At 41.8% G+C, this 22,998-nt stretch overlaps 1 protein-coding gene across 5 annotated transcripts in view; it reads right to left on the bottom strand.

Annotated features, from left to right (window-relative positions):
• Wdr7 (WD repeat domain 7) overlaps positions 1 to 22,998 on the bottom strand; it is a 283,068-nt gene that overhangs the window by 72,747 nt on the left and 187,323 nt on the right. For all 5 annotated transcript variants that reach the window (XM_017601032.3, NM_023975.2, NM_001395078.1 and 2 more), the window contains one exon: positions 2,231 to 2,417. In XM_017601032.3, coding sequence (XP_017456521.1) covers positions 2,231 to 2,417 — 187 coding nt within the window. The remainder of the gene's footprint in view (positions 1 to 2,230; positions 2,418 to 22,998) is intronic.

Raw genomic sequence — 22,998 nt, 5'->3', positions numbered from 1 at the left:
GCTTCCCAAGACAAATGAAGAGAGCTTCAGAAGCAACAGTCTGTGCTGTGAACTCTTTTGGGCTCAAAACAGCAAGCCAGCAGGAAGCTAAAGGTTTTGGACAGTGCCTTATCATACTCACCTCGAAACAAACTGAAACACTTAGGATGTACTAACCACTCCTCTAAACTCTTTGTGAACATAAACTCATTTAGCATCAGCCTTCCGAAAGAGATACTTTATTTTCCAGTCATGCAGTGAGGGAGGCCTAGAGGTGAGATCAGAAGGTGTGCCCAGAGGGAAGAGAGAGAAGCTGAAGGCTAGGTTTGCACTAAACACCTCCTCCTTCAGTTAACCGGGGGCACTGCCATGGACAGCTAGTCTGCAGACAAAACCACAGCACTGTACCCAGCAGAAAGAGAGCAGGCCCCCAGCATGCTGTAACTGGAGGGGCCATGGCATAAAGGAAGGCAGCCATGAAGCAAAGAGCAGCTCACTCCAGTTTTCTACAAAGTCAACCGTGACGACATTGGCATGTCATTGAGAGGCATGATGAGACAGATAGGGACTTTCTCCTACTTTGTACTCACTAAGATGAGATATTTTAAAAAGGAGACAGAGAGTGGAACTCTTGTGTGTGTAGCACTGGCAGGTACGAGAATTCGGTCACCATTAAAAGCTGTGTGGCGGCTGCTGGAACTCTTAAACACAGAACTATCCTATGTACTAGTAATCCCACTTCAGAAATGAAAACAGGTTCTCACATAGACACACATGAACAGATAAACAAGATGTCATCACCAAAAGTAGGATGGAACTTGGCTAAAAAACAAAGTAACACAGTGAAGCACGCTACCACACAGACGAACTCTGTAAGAGGGATTAAGTGAAAGAAGTCAATCATAGAAGTCCACAGGATGCAAGGCTCCACTTCTGTGAACTATCTAGGACAGGCGAATTTAGGAAAGGATGCAGCGTTTCCTAAGGCATGCAGACAGGGGCATGGGGAGAAACTACTTAATAGACAAGGGTGTCTACTGGGTTAGCACTATTAGGAACTAGGTGGCTATGATGGCACTACATCGTCAGTTTACTTGTGACAATAATCACCAATTGTAGGCCACTTGTATAATACACCCCGAAGAGGCACGTTTTTCTGGAACCAAGAGACTGGGTGTTAGATGGCACCAATGTCGACCTTTACTGCCATGGTTCCCAGACAATTCACAAAGACTGTGTTCCACTCATGTCAGGTTAGCAATTCTTTCAGGTTACATTTCCCTCTAAATTTTTATAATGATCATTATAGTGTATTTTAAATGTAATGCATTCCAGTGTGTGTGTGTGTGTGTGTGTGTGTGTGCACGTGTGTGTGTGCATGTGTGTGTGCATATGCGTGTGTGTGTATGTGTGTGTGCATGTGTGTGTGTGCGCATGTCTGTGTGCATGTCTGTGTGCATGTCTGTGTGTGCGTGTGTGTGCGCGCGTGTGTGTGTGCATGTGTGTGTGCATGTGTGCGTGCGTGTGTGTGCATGTGTGTGTGTATGTGTGTGTGTGTATGTGTGTGTGTGTGCACGTGCACACGTGTATACGTGCACCAGTTCATCAGTAGAGGTCAGAGGACAACTTGCAGGAGTTGGTTCTTTCCTTCCACCATGTGGGACCCAGATTGAACTTAGACCATGAGGCTTGGTGGCAGCCACCTTTGCCTGCTGAGCCATCCTACCATCTCAACTACAATCTTCATTTAACCTGTCCCTGACGATATGCAAAAGAAACTCTCCAATAAAGTTAATTTAAAAATGAACAGGAATGCAGAGGAACAATTCTCCAGATTGTCTAGCTCCACCTTCTCCTAATAAATATTTTGCTCTAGTGCCATGTATGTGTGTCATTGTCCTTACAAACAGTGTTTATATAACCATTCGTCGGTAACATCTCACGGTGTAGTAAACACAATTTGAAGATTATGTCACAGGTCACTCACTGTCTCAAGGTTACCTGTCACATTTCTCTTGAGTTCTGTATTGTCTGTATTGTTAAAGGTTTTGAGACAGGGTATCATTGTATAGCCCTGTTTGCCTTTGGACTTACAACCATCCTCTGGCCTTGGCATTCTGAGCTGTGGTTATAAGCATGACCACTATGCCGAGTAGATCTACTGCTGACTGAGCAAATTTCTGAAGGCTAATCAACGCCTTCAACAACTTCTTCTGATAACCGCGTGCTGACCCGCTGGCTCCGCACTTACTTGGCCAGCTGCTTCTCAGCATCTGCACACAGCTCCAGCAGCCCCATCAGGACAGCAGACACGTCCATGTAAGGCTCCCACACGGTGAACCCTCGCCCGATCAGGTCAATGGCAGTTCTCCGGATGGTGCTATGAGGAGGAAGTTTGGGACTTGGTGGCTGTAGCAGAAGAAATGTCAGTGCCTTGCCTAAAAAATAAAAATCGCAATATTAAGTATACTTTGAAAATATTAGTATACTTCAACTTTTTCCCCAAAAAAGGTTTGAACAATAAAATCATAAAAGATTTTTTAACTTTTATTTTACTTAGCTCCATATTTTCAAGAGAAAAGTTAGGTTACAATGTTTCATAGTATATTCTTCAGTGCTTAATTATATAATAGTTATATACAAATACTTACTTCTACATTAAAACATGAATAGCCAGGAGGGGATAGGGAGGCAAAGTGTAGAACAGAGGCAGAAGGAACACCCATTCAGAGCCTGCCCCACATGTGGCCCATACATATACAGCCGCCAAACTAGATAAGATGGATGAAACAGAGAAGTGCAGGCCGACAGGAGCCGGATGTAGATCTCTCCTGAGAGACACAGCCAGAATACAGCAAATACAGAGGCGAATGCCAGCAGCAATCCACTGAACTAAGAACAGGACCCCCGTTGAAGGAATCAGAGAAAGGACTGAAAGAGCTTGAAGGGGCTTGAGACCCCATATGAACAACAATGCCAACCAACCAGAGCTTCCAGGGACTAAGCCACTACCCAAAGACTATACATGGACTGACCCTGGACTCTGACCTCATAGGTAGCAGTGAATATCCTAGTGAGAGCACCAGCGGAAGGGGAAGCCCTTGGTCCTGCCAAGACTGAACCCCCAGTGAACGTGATTGTTGGGGGGAGGGCGGTAATATGGGGAGGATGGGGAGGGGAACACCCATATAGAAGGGGAGAGGGAGGGGTTGGGGGATGTTGGCCCGGAAACTGGGAAAGGGAATAACAATCGAAATGTAAATAAGAAATACCCAAGTTAATAAAGATGGAGAAAGAAAAAACATGAATAGCCTAGCTCCCTTATAATGCTACTTTCAACTCAGTATCACAAAAAATGCTGTTTCAAATAATGTAGGATTTTAACAATTTTAACTTTTCAATTATATCTATCACAGGTCATATTCAAACACTTTCCTCAGTAAGACTTGTCTTTAGAGGTAATGTCAGAAGAAGGGCTAGAGAAGGCACCACGTAAGATTTCTTTCTACATTCTGGTACCATTTATAGTAACATTCTTTACACGAATTTATATTGCAAATATAAAAGTAGCACAATATAATTCTAAATCTGATCAAGTGACCTAGCTTTGATTGTGCTGAGTTATACAGCTAAGGCCAAGCCTTGTGACAGGTTGCTCACCATGTTCAGTGGCCATTAACTGCAAAGGCCTGTTCAAAGTGCACTCTGACATTCAAAAAGAAAACCACTAGACATTATGGCAATTTAATAAATTTATTTCTTCGTATTGTTGTTTTGCTTTGCTTTTTGAGACAGATATTCTCTATCCTAGCCTTGTCTGTCTGTCTGTCTTGGAATTCATGATGTAGAGCAGGCTAGCTTCAAAGGCAGAGAGATCTGCCTGTCTCTGCCTCCCAGGTGGTGGGATTAAGGCAAATGCTGCCACCTGAGGCTAAGAACACTAACTCTGAAGAGTCTCGGTCTGTTCTCCAGAGGGGAGTTACAAAGCAGTTCCTAAATCACAGACCATACAACTTTCTGAGGAAGAGGCACACAGAGGCTAACCGTGCTTTCCTAACTTTTAGACTGGGACGTCAGTTGCTCATGGGTCTCAGTGTCCTTGTCTGTGAAGTAGTGACAAGGGTGGCTTTCTCCGATGAAAGATTCAAGTGTGGACTGCACCTATGCTACAGAGTGCACTGCCCAGCTAGCGAACGTAGTAAGCGCTCAAAACAATCTGTTGGAATCTCTTGGAACAAATTAATAAATAATAAATTAAATAATAATTAAATAGATAATAAATAAAATATGGTGCATACATGCAATGTAATTTTACTCATAAGAAAAGTGAAACTGTAGGAAGACGGACACATAATAAATAAACAGCAAACTGGGGGGACACACAGGGGAGGAATACAGAAAATTTAAATAAAATTATGTCTGCAATAGTATTTTCTAATTTATATTAGACAAAAAATAAACTTGAAACAGTTCTTAATTTCCTCAAATATTGTAATTTTAGAAATTTTACTAGTGTATAGTGTTTAAAACATTGCAAAACATAGCTACTTTGAGAGATTAGACGTTGTAAGAAACTAAAAAGAAATGTTCTCTCTCTGATTAACAAATACTAAGCCTGACTCCTAGCCACTGGCTCTGGACACACCAAGGAACTCTACCTCAACTCACCACAGACTGAAATTCTGCTTTATATTTTGCAATCTGTAGCCACAGTCCAGGTCAAAGGATGGCCGTCTTAGTTTTTCCCCGCCTGTAGAATTATAAAGAGAATTCCCATGCAGCTTGTCTTTACCACCGTGTGCCCAAATGTACAATCACATGGCCAAGTGTACACAGACACAGAGCCCACAAGAACAAAATCAAAGCTGAATGGACAGAAGTCCAACACTGGATAAATCACAATTAACTTTGTGCCTTTGGCTGTCGAAAGTTCTGTCAACCTGCAGCCAACAGTAATATCAATAGCTAATATTTTAGTGTTATTTTACCTTTCTTAGTTTTGAAGGATATCAACTTTAATCTTAGTGGTTTTTAAAAGTGCAACAGTGCAAGAAAATATTTACACCTTGCTCTACCAGCTGAACGCTGAAGCAAGAGAAAGGCTGAGACAAAGACAGCGAGTGAAGGTGTGATTAAAGGGTCAGGCTTGTACATGGCTCACTCGCTGCTCTGGCACAAGGAATACTATCCAATCACAAACCGGCAAGAAAAGCCAAAAACAAAAAAGTCCCACCAGTCCTTAGTAATTTGTAGCATCTGGCTAGTTACAATGGCTTTTCAAAAATAAATATACAAATCTTAGAACACAGGCACTTGAAGCATTTGTGCTTTAATGATATTACAAAAAATGCTGGATGGATCTGTATTCTGCAACATGTATTTATTACAAAGCACAGACTCAATTTATTAAAGAATGCTATATATACTCAATACTACATGAAAACACTTCACCATCTGAAAAGAACTATAGTTATACGTGCCTATGGGCATCGTGCTGTTTTTACCACTCCTTTTAGATGACTATGTCCCCTTTTCCCACTGCCTGAGTCTCAGAGTGAGGCCTTCAGCTCTTCACAGCGAATATAACAAATACAACAGACATGTAGAAAAGCATGCTCGTTTGGGTCACAGAGGACACAGCCACCCCACACAGCCAGCTGCCTGCCATACATGATAGCACAGCACCTCAGTTTCTCTGTATATTCATTTCTCCATGTATTGATTTCCCACAGTTGATGGATCAGATCCTACCAAGATACAAACAAAAGAGGATCCTTATAAGAGTATGAAACTGATGACATTTGGCCTGGCCTTTTCTTTCATTGTAATTTTTGCCTGAGAGTTATTGTCCTTTCTTATTTGGAACCGGAAGACCTCTGAGGACACCTGTGGCCACTGAAGCTGTATCTAGGCCTCCCTGTCCTAAGTCATCGAGCAGCTAGCATCGTGTTAGAAGGTGAGGGCAGGCCTACAGGCTGCAGACCAAGGGGAGGACCGTGTAAGAGACAGGAGGAGACATCAAGTTCAGAGCTACTCTGGGTTTCAAGGTAGAAACTTGGCTTTTATGACAACTAATGCTGGTGGGAAAATATTAGCTAGAAAAAAATTAGGAAGTAGAAATTGAAACAGGAGTGAGCATCAAACCATACTTTAACAAGTGGAAATTAAATGACCACAGCCCTCCAGAGAACCGTTCTACATGCCCTCAGAGACAATGGGATGCTACCAGCATAGCCACAGGAAGGAAACCTAATGATCAGGTTCTGCTCACTTCCACCAGGCAACAGTCCTAGTCACGACAATCTCATTTGGTGTCCTCAGAATGAAGAAACAGTCGCTAACTCCCTGGGTCTGAGTAGCAGAGAGGGGACAAAGGGCCATATTCTTAAAATACTTTAATTAATAGCTCAATTACAGGGACATTCCTAGGGGAGAGCATATTATATACACTTTAAACCAAATGAATTTATTATGATTTATGCCATTACAAAGAGTGCAAAATGAATAAATAATGATTGGCCACTTATTTCAAAGTATAACCTAGTGAATGAAGTCTTTTCCCAGTTGCTATGTCTATCAAAGAACAGGGATGGCAGAGGGCCAAGAGAATTCTATTCCTCTGCTCCACACAGGTACCTGACTACAGATGATGTGAGATGTGTTATTGTAAGTAGAGAATAATTAAGACTTTTATAACTGGATGTCCCTGCTACACACCTTAACTACAAGGCCTGGCAAGTAGAAACAGGGGGATTCTGTGAGCTCCAGCCAGGGCTGTGTAATGAGTCTTTGTCTGAAAAACAAATCAAAGGCAAACACCTCTCTCTCTCTCTCTCTCTCTCTCTCTCTCTCTCTCTCTCTTCTCCTCTCTTCCTCCCTCCCTCCTTCCCTCTCTCAGAAGTCCTTTTTACTTGCTGTATGACATTAAAAAATAAGTCATCATTTCTTCTGATTTAAAACATAAAAGAAGTCTGTTAAGAACAGAGTTCTCTGTTGGAGAACTAGCAAGAATATTTTAAAACTTATTAGTCTTACATTAGTTTAACCAAAATAGTCCTAAATTAAAATAATTACATGTTTCCTTTCTTACAATGAAAAGAATATAAAGTTCAAATTCAAAGTCTCCATGAGAAAGTCTAATTTTTTCCCTTGTCTTACTGAATGTCGAATTAACAAAGCTGTATCACATAGTCTCATTTTGCTTTTGGTTAACTCATTTTGGACAGCACACTAGAATATAAGATACTCTGGCCATCCTACAAACAGAAAGGTATTTACTTCTCAGTGTGAACGGCCTTCTGTCTAAGAGAAGTAGGAAGTACCAGTAGTTGGAGAGCCGTGGGTCAGCAATGAAGAACTAAAACAACAGAAGCAAACCTTTGCAAGATCAGACTCTGTTAAAATGTAACCCACTGAATGCTGGCCAATCCAAATACTCCTTTACTCTCTCCTCAGCAGGGTTAGTGAAGGGTTAGTGAGAGGCTCATCAATGAGAGGGCAGGAAGAAGGGGTAGAAGGGGACCACAATTAAGGGCTGGTTCGTGCACTTAGTAGCTAAATTACCTTTTCATACACAGTCTTTACTGAGGACCAGCAATGAGCCAGATACTATTTTCAACCCAGGCCCCCAAATCCTGGGCTTGTATAACACTTCTATAAGAGCCAGATGAACCAAACACATCAGCTACTACTAAGTGATGGGCAGAAAAACAAGCACAGGAGCCTAGAAGTGCCAGAGACAGGAGGACGGAGGATGACTCAAAGGCCAGGGGAGAGTGAGAGAAACACATGACTGCTGTGGAAGGAGCATGAGGAAGGTGCCTGCCTGGACACCTAAGACACTGAAAACCAGCAGAGCTGCAGGACAGTGGAGAAGACGGAGGGTAGCATCATATAGCACAGTAGTCTTCACAGAACGGGCTGTGCAGGACCGGTGAGGGACCGTGGATATTCTGGCCAGGAGAATGGCCTTATCCCATTGCACAGTGGAAAGCAGAAGCTGCTATGTAAAGAGCACATCATACAGGGCAGGGGGAGGGCGAGCCTGGGAAGAGCAGGTAAAGCTTCCAAAGGTTCAGCAAGGGAGAACAGATCAGACAGAACTGCATGGGTTCTGGGACTGGCTATGAGAGAGAGAGAGAGAGAGAGAGAGAGAGAGAGAGAGAGAGAGAGAGAGAGAGAGAGAGAGAGAGACAGAGAGAGAGAGAGAGAGAGAGAGACAGAGAGAGAGAGAGAGAGAGAGAGAGAGAGAGAGAGAGAGAGAGAGAGAGAGAGAGAGAGACTGAGAATTTAGCCTAGCCAAACAAGTAAGGGCAGGAAGATCACTGTCTGCCTGCTGATTATAGGTAGGGGCAGGAATTGAGTTTAGTTTTGGACATTACTTTCTGTGTTTCTTCCTCTCACCCCTCTATATATGTATGCATTGTTTATATATGTGCTGCGGCATACTTGTGGAGGCTAAAGTCAACCTTGGGTGTAGGTCCTTGCCTTCCACATTGTCTGAGACAGGGTCTCATTGTTTGTGGCTGCATATAGCAAGTCAGCTTGTCTCAAGGTGCCAAGGAACACTCCTGTCTCTGCTTTCCATCTCAACACACCAGTGCTGAGGTTATGTTAATGAATCATCCCTAAGCTTTGGGCCCTGGAAGACAAAGATAAGGCCCTCTGGACCAAGGTCCAAACTAAAACTTCAGAGGTAGCCCTGGGATGGCCCTACCCTGTTGCCCAGGCATGGCATATTAACTCACTGCACTGATTTTCATTGGCAACAGGGGTTTGAGATGTGTGTGTTCAGCCATCGAGTTTCTGGACCCATCGCTAAGTTCGCACATGCCTGCCTGTCAGCACCAGCTGCTGGCCGATGCTCTCAAGGACCTTCCCGACTTCCAATGCTGCCAGCCTCCCAGCCCACCACAGCTAAAAAAACTTCCCAAAGTGCCCCTATCAGAGAGGATTCCTTGGTGGAAGCCTGTAGCATTTCCTGCTGGACCACAACCTCTGGGTGAAGTGTCTGATTATCTGAGATTACCATACACTGTGTAAGAGCATGTTGCTGGAAGGAATGGTAGAATATTTGAACAGCAAATCTCATGTGGACATCTTAATTACCAAGTGCCTTACAGCCCACTAGCTCTGCTGATCGCAGGGTGGTTGTCAGCTAAGTCCCTGGATATATGGGTTTAGGTGTAAAAACTACAGCTAGGATTAGAAATCTGAAAATCATTAGATAAAAGAACCTTTAAATACCAAAACAGTGTGGATGGCCAAAGAGGTAAGAGAAGTCGGTGTTTCAGAAACCAAGAGAAGGAAGTCTCAGGTTCCAGCAGAGCGAGAACTGACACAGGGGACAGAGACTGACACAGGGCTAAGCCGTGATAATGGGATTGACCCTGTGCATGTTCCTGGTGACATCAGTAAGGCTTCAGCAGAGTGGAAGGTGGAAGAGCCTCAGGTAGCATCAGGAAAGAGCGTTAGCTGAGAAACCTAGAGGTGAATGTAGTCAGTTTTCAGTATGGAGTATACAGAGTCACGCAAAGCAAAATATTTTATTTCTTGTGACAATGGCTCCTGTGATTACTGATAATAATTTGGTGTCCATCTGGCTTCGCTCTGGTGAGATTCAAGCACTCTGGTCTAGTGTTCTGTATCAGCCACCTCTGGGATTGTTCATCTTTCAGCCTCCTCTGGCCTTTCCTACAGAGGATCACTTTCCAAGATGTGGACCCTGGCCTGTCCACTCTGTCCACACTCGCTGCCACAGGTGAATGGCACATCAACCCTTTCCTGTCATCCGGGGGCGATTAAACTCCTGGTGAAGGGGACTTGCAAGTAAATCCTGGGTTCTGAAGTCACTACTCGGCCTGAGGAGCACGCTTGCCCATTTGCACAGCTGTAGTATAAGAAGAATCCAACCATTATTTAAGAGTACACGAAAGCAGGGGCTGGGAAGGTGCTCAGTGGTTAAGAGTGCTTCTTTGTCTTATGAAGAACCCAGGTTTCAGTCTAGGATATACATGGTGGCTCGAGGCTATCTATAACTCCAGTGCCAGGCAGATGCAGAGCTTCCAAGCTCCCTTCTGACCTCCACAAGCAATGGGCAAACCCAAGGAACCCACACAAATATGCAGGGATAGCAGTCGTGCATATAAAATAAAATTTAAAAGATCTAAAAAAAAAAAGACTCCAATCAGTCTTTGATGAACGTCTCCAACAAATACTAATGTTAACCAAAAGCAAAGTGGAAAATCCACACAAAAAGAATGACAAAAAGGTGAAAGGTTCCATTATGACCTCAAAATTGCATCTTCTCTTAAATAATTCATTAAGATAATTAAGGAAGTAACACTCTCACTACAAGATAAATATTAAAGCAAGCTTATGATGACCTAGTGGCGGATAAAATCCTTTGAAAGACTCCTTGTTCTCTTTCCTAATAACAGGGGAGCATGAGCCGGAACAAAGAGCCCCTGCAGGTTAACCTTTCACACACAGACAGTGGAGACCACCAAGGCTCTACCCTCAGCGTTTGCTAAAGACCAGGAAAGCTGCACGTGCAGCCTGGAGTCCGCATAGAAGAACATTCTGGTTTTTTTCTAGGCGCTAGGAAAGGGACAAATACTGACTTTCTCAATACACGCACTTTAGCATTCATTTTAGTGAGTGAGAATAAGGGGTTGGGAAGATGGGCAAACAAAAGTCACTTGGCTGCCCGTTTCTCAGTCTGGACATCTTTGTTTAAGCTTTGACTTGGCTTAAATGAACGAATTAATATTGACAAAAACATCAACTAAGCTAATGAGTTGTTAGTTAAAGCAATAAACATGTCACATTAGAGTCAGTGCAGTAAAGAGGTAATTAGCCCTGGGAAGGCCCTGCTGATTGGAGCTGTTGAAATCCTCTGCTCTTAACCTTTGAGTCCATTATCTAACCTAGAAGTGGTGGCTGTGTTAATGGGAAGGCTCCGGTGTAGCCTTCCTCCTCAGCTCTACCATGCAAGGTGTCAGCGCTTACAGGAGCTCAGAAAAGCTAAACTAGGCATAGATATTAATGTTCAAATAGAGAAGGTCCAATTATTTTAAAATATTCAAGTTTCTCTATTTTTTAACAGAAGGGCACTCAGTAATATATCTAGTGACATAAGCTATAACAAAGGAAAAGCCATGTCAACCTCAAAAATACCTGAAGCAAACAGCATTACAGGCTAAAATCCTAGGTGACAATTTACACTCATTTAACAGGAATCTAAAATGCCCACAGTGAACCTTACTTCTGGAGTCTGCTGCTTTCAGAGACCGCCTTTTAGCTGGTTCTCTAATACAATTCAGCTGGAACCTATCACTGACTTTACTGAGTTAGCGTCAAGACAATTAAAGCCAGTAGCTCAGTCTGTGCTGGAAAATAAGGTGCTTTCAGAAAAATCACAGGTAGGACGACAAAGACCTAAACAGCTGGGAATCCAGAGCTCAGCATGTGACTAAAACCCCGCTTTCTGGTTCAGTGGCCCTCGCCCAAAAGAAAGCAAAGGCCTGGGAAAGAGTGGTTACAATCTGCATAATATTTATATCAATTTTTAAAGACGTTATGAAGCATATGCAACATTTTGCCATTGCGTCTCACAGTATGCGCAGGTGCCTGGGAGTAGAGACTGTTACATGTGCACACAAATAGGCTGATAACACACTGTCAGGGAATGAGTGCTTGGCCTTTGGACATTTGTTTTAATTTTGATCATAAAAGCAAAGAGAGACCTTCCATGTGAAGCCTGCACCACCACTGCTGTTTGAGGGTTTAATACCGTTTCCGTTTACAAAGGATAAAGATACTGCATCCTTATTTTGTGATGTCTAGTGAAAGCAAGGGTTTGATATGCAGTTCCGTGAAGTGTACATAAGTGGGGTGTGTGTGTGTGTGTGTGTGTGTGTGTGTGTGTGTTAGAGGAACAGAGACAATTGAACATTTACTATACAGTAAATCAATATGTGCTATCTTTTCAGGCTGAGTAATTTTGGAAGGGACAGGAAACAATTAGATGCTTCACTGTATTGGCTAATGTATAATCTTAATGTTAAAAACAACTTTCAAATATAGCTCTTTTTCACTAAATTTGCAAGCTATATATAAATTAATTCTTCAACATAAAAAAAGGCACTACAACCCAGTCTTCATTTTTAATGGACATAAAAGAAGTAACAATGTTATCAAACTAAGAAATTTGTTTTTCTGTTATTTTACTGTCATTGACATTTAAGTAAAGCCTGAAACAGGGTATAGTACCCCCTTGTTATTAAAAAAAAAGTCTAAATCCTCTAGGATCAATAATTAAAAATAAGATCACCAAAATATTGTTAACCTATGGATTTAATACAACCTAATCTTTCTTGTATCTAGGAATATGTGACAGGAATTTATATCAGAACAAAAGTGCATGAACATTTGTGCTGTTCTCACATACTTGAGAATAAGACATAGCACCAACCATAGTTTAAAACGTCAGGGGGAAGGTATCAGAATTAGGGGGGTAAACACAGTTCCGTAAAATTCACAATGTACTTCAGACAATTCAGGCATTTTCTCTCACTCTGCACCTTGCTCCTGCATATGCTTTCAGGTGAGGAAAACCCTACGTTTGTATCTACTGGCTAAATCACTGGGTAAGTACAGAGAACTGTATGGTACTGAAGGCGGGCACTGGCGCACACACCTTTTCATCTAATAAGATACAGTTATTTGGATAACACCTGCTTCTTGAGTTGATATCGGTTGGAGAAGTTTTATATTGTGATCAAGAGGAAGTCAGGTTTTATGTCCTCGGTCCATTCGGAGTTGGAGGATTTGTGCTCTGCAAACAGAGGGCAGGCTCTTATAGATCATACTACTCTCCTTCCATTACCTTCTTTAAATTAGCTAAACTATTTTTATTTTCTTCAAGCCTAGACATATTTAATTGTAAATTATACTTAGCTTTTAGAGTGAATTTTTTTTTTAAAGTGGAAAACTTCCTGGACACTTGTATTTCAAAAATACTGCAAACCATTTCAGCAAACAATAAGGAAGACACAGTAAAATGGAGGAAAGGAATGAAAAATGCACAAAGCCATCTATATTTGTCCCCTGACTGGTAGGCAGCAGGCACGGTACTGTGTGTTGACATGCACTGTTTCATTTATTCTGAAAATAGTTTTGTGAGGAATACAATACTAGTTTCATTTTTTTAGGGAGATAAAAAAAAAAAACTCATTCCCAGAAAGCATACACAACATATTATTGGTACTGACAGAATGAATGAAGTCTCCTGACCTACAATCATGGGTTCTGTCCAAATTAGGTACATTGTTTACACAAAAATATTATCTAGGTTATAGCCACAGTTCTGTACAGTGTCTGCAAAGGGGTTTTATGTCTGAAATACCGAATGAAGCATTCCAGCTGTCCTCTCCTGACAGTGCCACAGTAACATGCTGTTTTAACAGTCTGTTACAGAGTCACCCCACACATACGGACAGCAGAACCCGGGCATCCACACCTCCAGGGTGCTGAAGGCTGTTCACCCACCCACACTCGACTGCATCAGCACAGCCAAACACGGCAGAGAAAGGCAGCAGAAATCCCAGCAACTGGTTTCCAGCTTGCCCCTTATTAACTCCAGCCTAGTTTAACTGAGCTAGCAATGCCATTTTTCTTCCTTTCAAAATCTGTAGAGGGTGAATCAAATGTGAACGGGAGATCAATTCTGCTCCGAGACAGTAAAGGAGCTCAGTGTGAGCCCTGCTCAGTTATGGGAGGGGTCTAACAATCCCAGTCAAGTGCTCACTTACGAACTGTACCACAGAGGCAGGGAGAGAGCAAGCACACCCGAGAAGCAACAAGGAGATGTCATGGTTCCTGAAAGGACCAAAACTCTGCCCACGGAGCAGTATCCACCGTGTGGATGGCGCACAGACAGCATCCTACCGACTTGTGCAGACAGAGCACAAGTAACACATTATCCACCAGCACAGATGCCGCACATCACACACGGTCCACCTGCAAGATGCTGTGATCTGAAAGTGCTTAAATCTAATCTCAAAGTGGAAGTGCTAAGAGTCGGAACCTTTGGGTGGTGATTATGACGTCAGTGCCCTTAGTAAATAGGATTCAAAAAATCTTGTTCACTCTTCCTACCACATGACACAAACTAGAAAGTGTCATCGATGAGGTACAAGTCCTCATAATACACCAAGCCTTGTGCCACTTTGATGACAAATGTCCCAGTTTCCTAAACTGTGAGCAATAAATTCACCTGGCTAAAAAAATTAACTACTCTTGGCACATTTCTATCTAGCACCTTGAGTTACTTTGCAACAAGTCCCACTTATAGATATTTCATATTGACACACACACACAATAGCCCACAAAACTATTATCACATCTGGAATAATAATCAATTCTTTAGATTTATCAAATAGACTATCAGTTATAATTGTATCCATTTTTTTGTCCCCCTTCCTACCTACCTTCTCCCCTTTTCTGCCTCTCCTTTTCTTCTCTCTTTCCATAACTTATTTTCATGGTCTCTTCTAATTATAATACAAATCTCTCTTTCTTACATTTTGAAATCTATAGTTCATCCTCCACCTACTGTCAACTCCTTTACACCATGGAGTTTCCTTGGGTCTGGCTCAGATGATTATATGTCTCCAACAGTATTTCAGATGCTCTAATCTGTGTGTCCTACAAAGGGGAAGTGTAGGTCATGTCTGACTGTCTTAGGGTGGGGTTAGGAACTGTAGTCGAGGTCTGGTGATTCACTGGGGGATAACATAACTGCATTTTGATATCCCATCTTCATTTATTGGTAGAACACTATTATAAACAATTCCTGGGACAGGAGAGATGGCTCAGCATTTTTTTGTTCCTGGCAGATGATCAGATTTCAAGAGTTCAGTTCCCAGCACCCACAATGGATAGGTCACAACCACCCGTAACTCCAGGACCTGATGCCTTCTTATGGCCTCTATACATAGCCACACATACATTTCCACACTGTATCTGGACATCTGTCTGTCTGTCCCCTTTTCATACGTATGCACAATTAAATCCATTTTTAAAATAGTTTCAAAAGCTTACACAATTTTCTCTCCTTGCCACTTGATAGTACCAAGGCACATTCATAAAAACACAGAATAAAATAATAAATAAATAAATAAATAACCACAGAAGAAATGCTTACTTCTCTTTACTTGGTTTACAAAGTAACAAGGCAATTCCTTAAATCATTATAAAATGGCATCGGAGTGTATATGACCCCAGTAAGCCTAGTATCATTTTGAATTTTAGGTCAAAGTAGATGTAATGTTTCTGCTTGAGTTCACTGGAGGGTACCACTTTTCTTAAAGTAAATGGTACAATATAGCTTAGAGTACTCAGACTGGAGTGGGATTTATGTCCTTAGAGTAAATGATACAGTGTACCTTACAGTGCTCATACAAATTTAGAAATTGCTTCAAAATTGTGAGGCATTGTACATGGAGGCGTCTGTATGAGATTCCTTTCTCATTAGCACCTATACGATTTTATTATAACACAGAGGCACATTTCTTCACAATGACTATAAATAAAATCCACATAGGTATTATTGCTACTCCTGACAGAAAAGATTGCATCTGACCTGTCAGTTGCCAGGCACCACTATCATTTGCTCTCTACTTACCTCTCCCCCTCAAAATAAAACCTAGAAGAAATGCAGAACAATGCTTTCTCAAGCTTTCCTACTCTAAAAGAGAAACTAATATAACACAGAAGTTCTGCCACTGTTTGGGGTAAATGTACTCCAGAGTCTAAGCTTTCTTTGCTGTTCTCTCAGCCTTCCATATACTGTCCAAGCAGTAGAAAGATTTTTAATAGCATCTGTGTGCTGTCTCGCTATACTAGCTTAATAGTTCTATATGTTTTATACTTTGTATTCATTTACTACTTCCTTAAGGTTTCCAATCCTCTCATCGTTCCATAAAACAAAAGTACTACAAAAATTCTACTGTTGTGGAATACATACACAAAGACTTTTGAGTGAAGAAGCTTTAAAATTAAAAAAAGGGTAACTGGAAGTGAAGTTTTTCCAGCAAGGCCGTGTGTTGAAGCACAAGATCATGGAGTGAACAAGTCCCTTCGGTGAGGGCGAACCTCCTCGGCTGCTTCCTTCTGTCAGGAGAGAAGTGTGTACCTCACCCTGGTTTCCAGGTGGAGAAAGTGAAAAGGACTGCTGCACTTGCCACAGGACACGAAAGGTCAAAGTTGATAAAGTTCCCTGCAGGATTACCAAAATGGCCTCACTTTTCACTGAGGAGCTACTGGCAACTAAACGCTGCTGGGAGAGGGAGCGTCTGTTATGTGATAGATGGGGTCCCTGAGAGACTACCCAAGACCAGCAGATACTACCCAAGTCCACGCACACGACTCTATGGGGAGAAATGGTACAGGGAAGAAATTGGAGGAGAGGGAACAATAGGAAGTGCTCTTAATTAAAACACATTGTGTGCATGTATGAAATTCTCAATCAATATTGTTTTTTTAAAAACAAAGGCTATGGAAAACATCCTTACCCCCAAAGTTGCACTAATGTGATCAAGTTTAGAAGTAATTAAACTTAAGTGTTAAATACGTTCCGTCCATAGCTACTCTAAATGTTGAGGCTTTGAAATACATACTGTATTCAGAATTGAGAAATAGATATCAGACCAATTACATCCATTAAAAGAACTCAAAGCAAACAATGAAAGATCATCTCAAAAATAAACAGGATAGGGTTGGGGGAGAGCTCGGCGGCTAAGGATGCTCGTTATTCTTCTAGAGGACTGCAGCTTGGTTCCCAGCATCCGTATCAGGTAGCTTGCAACCATCTGTAAGCCTAGCTCTACACAAATGGCATAGACTCATACAGAAATAGACATAGCTAGATGCACATAAGTGAAAAACATTTAAAGCAACAGGATGTAAAGTAGATTAATAAAAGCTATACAATCTTAATGGTGGATGAGATACTTCTTGTTATAATTTTAAGCAAGGTTTAAATTTGCCCCTTCCATTTCCATTGGAAGCCTTCAACCACTACCTAAGGCATTAATAAATGGCTAAGCTCAGGAAAGCAGCAGAGTTCAGAAATAAAACTGCTATATACCATGCCGAGAAGTCAGACACATAAGGAAATTTGAGGAATTAATCTACAAGGATTCACATAACCCTGCCTATAAGACACTTGATTCACAGTGAATGATCTGCTGAGAAAAATATGTTCTGTTAATACAGCGGTCAACCTTATGCTGCTGAAGCACGGTCTGAGTCGTAACTAACCCATGAGCTTCAACCATCCTGTGGGAGCGATCTGTGTTTGTCCGTGGTTCAGGGTACAGATGTTAATCAGGGCTCACCTTTATACGTGACTTGCTTTGATAATTTCTTTGTTAGGTTGGGTCATGTAAACTGCCACCATTTCATATTTGACTTTGGGCAGTTACATACAGTATAAGTTAATACATACTACTTTTCTTAGCCCTTGCCTATGTTAGGCAAAGAACTGCATGGCTCTTCATGTGTGTGCACTTAGATGACAGATATAAGGAAGGTACCAAATAGAAAAAATAATTACTTTTCCAGTTTTATTTAGCATTAAAACTATTACATCTTTTGAGCCCACACATTATACGCATGTATGCGTGCTATATAAATATGCATGCTATATAAATATCCACAAAGCAAACTCTATGGTTACAAAAATTATATCGATGGGCAATCTGTAGGTTCAGCAATATGACTTCTGGCAAGGACAAGAGTTAAAATGATTTTCTGCATAAAAACCATGTAATACTGCCATACTTGGGGAGCGACCACATCAATATTTGAAGACTAGTGCTACTGCCCAGAAATCTGCTCTTCCCAGAAGCACGGGGGCCTGCTCCAATCAAACCAACTGCTGCATGAGGCAAAGGGAAGGTCACAGAGCTGGCACAGGAGACACTGGGAGCAGACTGTTCTCATAATATGATGGTCAGCCAGACAAAGCAGAATTTTAAATGGGTTTGGGTTTAATGCATTACTTTCTCTTTGCCAGAAACTCTTTTTCAGTGCTTAAGAGTCTAAAGAATTCTCCACCTGCCAATATTATTCCCTCTTTAGCACAAAAACACGAGTAAATCCTCTACTTGCCATTTTTATTCGTTCCTTACTCCCAGAACGCTGTCCCAGTGAACTGACAACCACAGCTAAAATGGATGGCACTGCAACATTTTACAACATATAATGGAACTGTACTGCCTTTTCTATTTGGGAGAAAATACATCGTAATGTCCACTGGGACTGGGGAAAAGAGATTAGAGGAATCATTTCTCCAGCCTGATAAAATACCTCATAGCAGGCCATGGCAATTAAAAGGCAAATAAAAGTTACATATAGAATTTGTATATCTATTGTACATTATAATCAAAGATTTAATCTTGTTAACAAATCATTAATTACTCCTTATCACTAACGGCCTTCTGAAGGAGTAGGTAAGGGATAGGGCTTTATCGGGCCATCGAGATGCACACTAGAGAACCACAGCTACTTCCTACTCCTCACATCAGCAAATGTGAGGTAGGCGCGCTGTGCTTACCACACACAGCGCTGGCTGTCAGTGCTCTGCCTCTTTCCAGTTTAAACCTACTTCTTTCAGTAGCAATGTATAGAAACATGCAAGCATGATAGGAAACTTCTTAGGGAAAAAAGGAGGAAACTTCTTTATTTATTTATTATACTCTCTCTCTGTTTCTGTCTCTCTGTCATCTCTCTGTAGTCTCTCTGTTCCCTCCCTCCCTCCCTCCCTTCCTCCCCTTCCCTCCCTCCTCCATCTCTGCATGCGTGTGCGTAATGTGTGCGTGTGTGTGTGTGTGAATACACATGTGCCCTGGATGTGGAGGTGAGAGAATAACTCTTGGGTGCCGGCTGTTCCCTTTCAGCTTTACATGAGCTATAGAATCTAACCAGGGTTGAAGGGCAAGCACCTTAATTCAGGGAACACTCACCCCAGCCTGTCATGTTCCTTCATGTCGTGGTATGTTCCCAAGGGGTGAGTCGAGTGTACACAGAGTATGCATGGGAAGAACAGAAATCAAACTGAGGGGGTTGAGACAGGGTCTTTCACGAAACCCAGAGCTCATCAGTTAGGCAGACTCCCTGGCCAGTACCCTAGACCCTGGGATTTACTTGCCACATCCCCCTTGTGCTGGGAATACAGACAAGTCCTACACTGGATTGTTACATGGGTTGTGAGTACCAAGTCCAGGCCCTCATGCTTGTGTGGCAGGTGGTTCACATGGTGAGCCTTCTCACAAGCCCCAAGAAAACAGTTTTTGGTTGGTCTCTCAAATATAGATAATAACATAAATCCTTGATTCGTAACACTTAATGGAGAATATCATTAGCACAAGGAATCAAGCAGAGAAGGAAACTGTAGCGATCAGCAAGTCCTCAGTTTTGTGACTATATTTAGAATTGCAAGAGTAAATTATTCCTCCTGGAACACAACACTGTATAGCACCTCAGCTCCAAACCAACTGCACTCCTCCATAGAAATGTCAGGCCGACGTCAGGCACTGACAACTGAACCCAGCAATGACCCAACAAAGAGAAAGATGCCTCCCTCCCAAGTAGGTGTAACTTACCCATGCCTTGCAAGCGGGCAGGTGGCTACCATAGCAGCTCTGTACTGGAGCAGAAGAGTAATCATCAGTCTCCCCGAGGTGTGAAAACCCTGGCACCTACAGTAGTGACTGGCCTCACAAGATATGCCCACTGGCACACAACAGTGGCACAAGTGTTACCAAAGTAACCAACCATTTTCACATTGGGTCTGATGCCCATTTCATGAGCTGCAACCCATACCTGATACTGTTGATGAGGCCAAAAAGTTATGACTAGATAGACAATAAGATATAGGGAGAATCTCCTGTAATTATTTTGCTAAGTGTTCATTCTATTAAAATGATTCTTAATAATATATGGCTATACTTATATATCAAGGCATCTCTCAATCCTCAAGAGAAAAGGTTTTCCTTGCAGTAGATAGCAGTTAACACAAAGACAATACCTCTTCCCGGGGATGGGGGGACAACATGTAAAGAATAAAAGACTATGAAGTGTTCAGGACTAAATTTAATATACATAACACACCCCCCTCCTCCAAGACTCAGATATGTTCACTGAAGAGGGCTTGGAGACATTGTAAGAGCCAAAAGTCATAACAGGGCAATGCACATATGACCTCACAGTAGTTGTGATGGAATGCACAAAACCTGTGCATGTTCAAGCCATCAAAACTCACAGTATGGAGGAGGGAAAGTGGGGGTGAAATTCCACCAAATAGCTGAGGAGCAACTGGTATTGGATAGCTGCCAGAAGAGGAAGAGTCCATTTCTGTTGTTTGTTTGTTTGTTTGTTTGTTCTACTGGTGTGATGCCTGGTGGATCTACTACACTCTGCAGCAGGCCTGCACCCAGGTCTAGTTGTGGAAACACAAATTGAACAAAATGTTATTTCTTCATTTTTAAAAGAAGAGAGCTTGAAGTTAGATTCATAGGGATGTGGGGTTGGATCTGGGAGGAGTTGGAAGAAGAGGGTAAACTGGATCAAAATACATTGTATGAAATACTTAGGAGAATTAATAAAAATATCATAAAGCTTCTCTTTACCATCCCGTAGTGTTTAACCACTTTCTACTGTGAAAGTCTATCGATTTCTCTGTACAGATAACTGATGAAGCTTCTGTCTGAGGTGGGGTACATCTTAACTTCCTTGCTTCCTTCAAGAATTTCCAGGCTCCAACATAAGACTATCTCAAAGTAATTCCTTAAGCTCTCTGTGCTAAAGATAGCTTTTATAGTCTTTTAAAAGAGTTGCAAAATGGAGATGTAATAATATATTTCAGATGCTGAAAGCACTCTCCAAAGTACCTGAGTCTGATCTATAGAAGGCATGATGGAATTTCTGATGACAGCGAAAGTTTACCAAGATACTCTGAACCAAAGTAGGGCTGTTTAGCTTGTGTGCGTCTAAGACGTCCACGGAGAGGTTGCTTAGGGTCCTCGTGCTGCACGGGGATGCGCAGCATCTGCAGCACCCAGGAAGCACCTTCCAAAGTACTGGACCCTCCAGGGAATCCTCCTCTGAGCTGGAAGCTTGCTTCCCAGCTTTTATCTTTTTACCACAAGTTTATATATTGGTAATCACAAACTCATTTTACGTGATTTTACATTTCATTGAAATAAAAAAGAGCTCCGATTGCTCAAAATCCTCATCAATGCTTGGTCCCACTGAGCTTTAAGTTGTCGGTGTGTCAGGTAAGAAATGACGGCACACTGTACACTGTGCTTCTAATGTTCGAGTCCCGTGATGACAGGCTCAGCAGCTCTCCAGGGCTTATGAGCCATTTTTGTTTCCTTCCTGAGAAACTCCTTCACCTACTTTTTCTGACGCACAACTTTTGTTTCTTTATCACCTTTTTATACACAGGAACTCATCGCCTCTCCTCGCTTACTTTACACACTCTCTGTAGTTTTACTCTTCACTTTCTGATAGAGGTTTGGAATTCTAATATAATTCAATGTATCCATCTTCATTATGGTTTGGCTGAGCTTTCTTTCTAGTTCCTATTTATGGAACTGTCCTTATCCCAAACTCAGACTCTCCTGAATAATCTGTAAGAAGTTTTGAAATAATTTGTCTTCTCTTTAAACATTGATAAGCCCACATGTATTGACTTTTAATGGTCATTAGAAATTTAATTTTACTGTGTTTTATGGCAACCCAATGATCACTGACTTGCTTTGAATCTAAAGAGCCCTCATGGGCTCTTGGTCTAAATGCTGCCCACCAGCAAATGGCACTATTCTGATAGCCATGCAGTCCTTGTGAGGTAGGCCTGATGAACATGCGTGGGTCAACAGGGACTGGCCTTTAAAAACTAACCCCAAAGTGTCTAGTTTGTCCAGGTTTGGTTTGTTCCTATGTATTGTAATGCTGAACACAGGTCCCAAAGATCTGGTTGCCTCAGGGACAAGGAAATCCCCCCCCCCACACACACACACACATACCAAGTGATGCTATGTAACCTTGCTCCTTAATTGAAAACTACTGGTTAAATGAAAATGCTGATAGCCTATAGCTGGGCAGAAGGGAGGTAGGTGAGGCTTCAGTTGCCAGGCTTGGGGTCTGAAGCAGAGACTATGAGTGGAAGAGAGAGGGAGAGATGAGGAGAGGAGAAGATGCCATGGGGTAGATGAATCGTTAAAACTTGTCCTTGAGGGTTGGTCAGTTGGAGTAGGAGTGGACTGGGTGGAACCTGGCAAGTGATATCTCAGGATTACTGATAGAGAGACAGACGAGACAGCATAGAGGATTGTATCTGCACAGCTGTAAGGCTTACTGTAAATACAAAGGTTTTATGTTTTTTATTTGAGAACCGAATGATAAAAGGTGGAGTAAAACCTCTCAATTAACATCTAACATAGCATTTGTTTCTATCTAGTTCTGTTTTTTTTGTTATGCCACTGTGTGCAGAGTCTTACCACAAGCTCCCTTCACCATGCCTTGCTTGCTATGACGAACTGACTCTCTCTCAAATCATTAACCAGAATAAACCTTTTCTCCCATATATTGCAATCGCGTATTTTGTCATAACAATGAGAAAAGTATAAAATGAAGTATAGTATTATTAAACTTACTTGTCTTATCAATTTACTTTGGGGTACTTTACTAGAATGCACAAAGCCCCAAATTTGATTACTACCCTATAGACATGCAAAGGCGCACTGAATTTTATCATTTATTTCACCGATCTACAATCAAATTTCTACATATTCTTGACATTTTGTGTTAGATTGTTTTATGAGACTGATGCTCTCTCTGCACTAATTACTGTAAATTTGAGGCAGCCTTGATGTACAGATGTAGAGAGCCCTGCTTCCTCTTCCTTTGCTTAGAAATGCCATGTTTGTCTCATCTGATTCTAACTGC

This window comes from Rattus norvegicus, chromosome 18 (genome assembly GCF_036323735.1).
Source record: "Rattus norvegicus strain BN/NHsdMcwi chromosome 18, GRCr8, whole genome shotgun sequence".
NCBI lineage: Eukaryota > Metazoa > Chordata > Mammalia > Rodentia > Muridae > Rattus > Rattus norvegicus.
The sequence above is the reverse complement of the archived record's forward strand: the minus strand, read 5'-3'. Positions and strand labels throughout refer to the sequence as shown.